This window comes from Penaeus monodon, chromosome 24 (assembly GCF_015228065.2).
Source record: "Penaeus monodon isolate SGIC_2016 chromosome 24, NSTDA_Pmon_1, whole genome shotgun sequence".
Taxonomy (NCBI): domain Eukaryota; kingdom Metazoa; phylum Arthropoda; class Malacostraca; order Decapoda; family Penaeidae; genus Penaeus; species Penaeus monodon.
This window is the reverse complement of record NC_051409.1, coordinates 39,335,920-39,337,875: the sequence shown is the minus strand read 5'-3', so window position 1 is coordinate 39,337,875 and position 1,956 is coordinate 39,335,920. Positions and strand designations below refer to the sequence as shown.

General features: G+C 56.8%; 1 protein-coding gene across 1 annotated transcript in view; it reads left to right on the top strand.

Moving 5' to 3' along the window:
- LOC119588967 (leucine-rich repeat extensin-like protein 5) overlaps nt 1-834 on the top strand; it is a 45,250-nt gene extending 44,416 nt beyond the window's left edge. Inside the window, exons 5-6 of the mRNA XM_037937574.1 lie at nt 319-553; nt 684-834. Coding sequence (XP_037793502.1) covers nt 319-553; nt 684-834 — 386 coding nt within the window. The remainder of the gene's footprint in view (nt 1-318; nt 554-683) is intronic.
- Nucleotides 835-1,956: the final 1,122 nt, after the last annotated feature.

The following is a 1,956-nucleotide window of genomic DNA, read 5'->3' as shown; positions in this document are numbered from 1 at the left end:
GTGATGATGTATTCTTATTTATTATCGGTCGTTATTTTCTGAACAATTTGATGGCCTTGTCGCCTTTGTCTGTGGCTCGGCCCGCGCTCCTGTCCAAGCCTCCTGCGCGCCCCTGGGGCTTTCTGCAATGTCCTCCGCACCGCCGTCTGATGTCAACTCCACCTCTGACTCACACGATTCGTCCTAACGCGCCGGCCAGCAGCCGCCACACTGCCCACCAAACCGGGCCACAGAGCCCAAGCGCCGGACAAGCGCAACGGACACGAAAAAACCTCGGGTCCACCGCGCCCACGCGCAGTTGACCATCGCCGAATACAGCCTCATCCAACCCGCCGGGAAACAACGCAGACCAGGCGCAGGAAGCGCCCGCCTCACGCAACCAAAAACGGCCCACAGCGCACACGACGCCGCACCAGACGCCCGACCTAAACGAAACCAAACAGTGCACCACTAGTCTATTTAAGCGCCAGTACAGTAGACCGCCCACGAGCCCCACCCCCGCGACACGCCCTGTTAAACCTGCTCCGTCCATCTCCCTCCCACTACCAACCCAGTTGGCCCATGCCCCGAGACTAACCAGTCTCCTCACACCTCACCCACAACGTTTCCACCCTCCCATCGCCTGCCATCTCCTCCACTTTTACGCCACATTATTCCATTTCCATGGGAACCATATCTAACAGATGCCTGTACCCAAGAGAACCCCTCCCACCGCCCAAACCTGGGCACATCTCCCAGATCGGGACCATCCTACGCCAACTCCCCCTACCAATGGCCCGCGACCCCTCTCCTTCAAGTCAGCCTCCCACTCAACTACACAATTGTAAACACTGATACATACGCTCAATTCACAAGCGCTTAGTAACACGCCCACCACACAATGTACACATGACCATCCTCTCGATCTGCATGAGAATGAAACACGCCCACCACGCGTCACCTATCCCTCCCTCAGCCCGAAGTCACACATCGTACGCCAAGAACAAAACCAAGGTCCCACCGCTAACCCGCTCCGGTCAAGTAGCCATGTCCCACTACCACACACACCTTGTCCCTCACCTCTCCCTCTCCTTCCATCCTCCTCCCACTCCCCCACCCCTCTTCCCCCCTTCTCCCCTTCTCTCCTTCCACCCTCCCCACTCCCCACCCATTTCCCATCCTCCACATATCCTTACCATCTCTTCCCACACCCCCACCCCCCCCTTCATTTTTTCCAACTTCTCTCCTCTTCCTTTCAATCTCTCCTCCCATTCACTCCCCCCTCCATCTTTCCTTCATCTCCCTCCTCTTCCTCTAACTCTTCTCCCAACTCTCCTTCTCCTTCCCGTCAAATTATTCTTCATCTCTTCGATTTCTCTTCCGATCACTTTCTTTATCCCCCCCCCTTCCCCTCCTCCTCCACTCCCCCTCGATCCTACTCTTCCTCCACCACTCCCTTTCTTCCTCCTCTCCATCCCTCCCTCCCCACTCCCTCGCCCCTACTCACCCTCCATCTCCCTTCTCCCTTCCTCCTCCGGCACCTCCCCTCGATCCTACTCTTCCTCCACCACTCCCTCACCACTCCACTTCCTCCACTTCATCCCCCTTCCTCCTCCACCACTCCCTCACCCCTACTCACCCTCCGTCTCCCTTCTCCCTTCCTCCTCCACCACTCCCTCACTCTCCCTCGCGCTTCCCCCATCTCCGATCTCCCCCCTCCCCCCCCCCCCTTGTCTCCTCCATTAGCATCCACCTCAAAACATCAGTGCCAACCCGAGCCAACGTTGCAAATGAGAATTGCAAACAACCGCCCACAGAGCCTTCCTTGATGCCCTCCCCCCCCCTTCCCCTTTTTATTTGCATTTTCATTCTCTTCTTCCTCCTCTTACTGCCGCTTCCATTCCCTCCCGTTATTATTTGTCTCTTCACGTTCTCGTTCCTACATTTTCGCTGCGTTTTTTCCCCTCTTTATCTCTT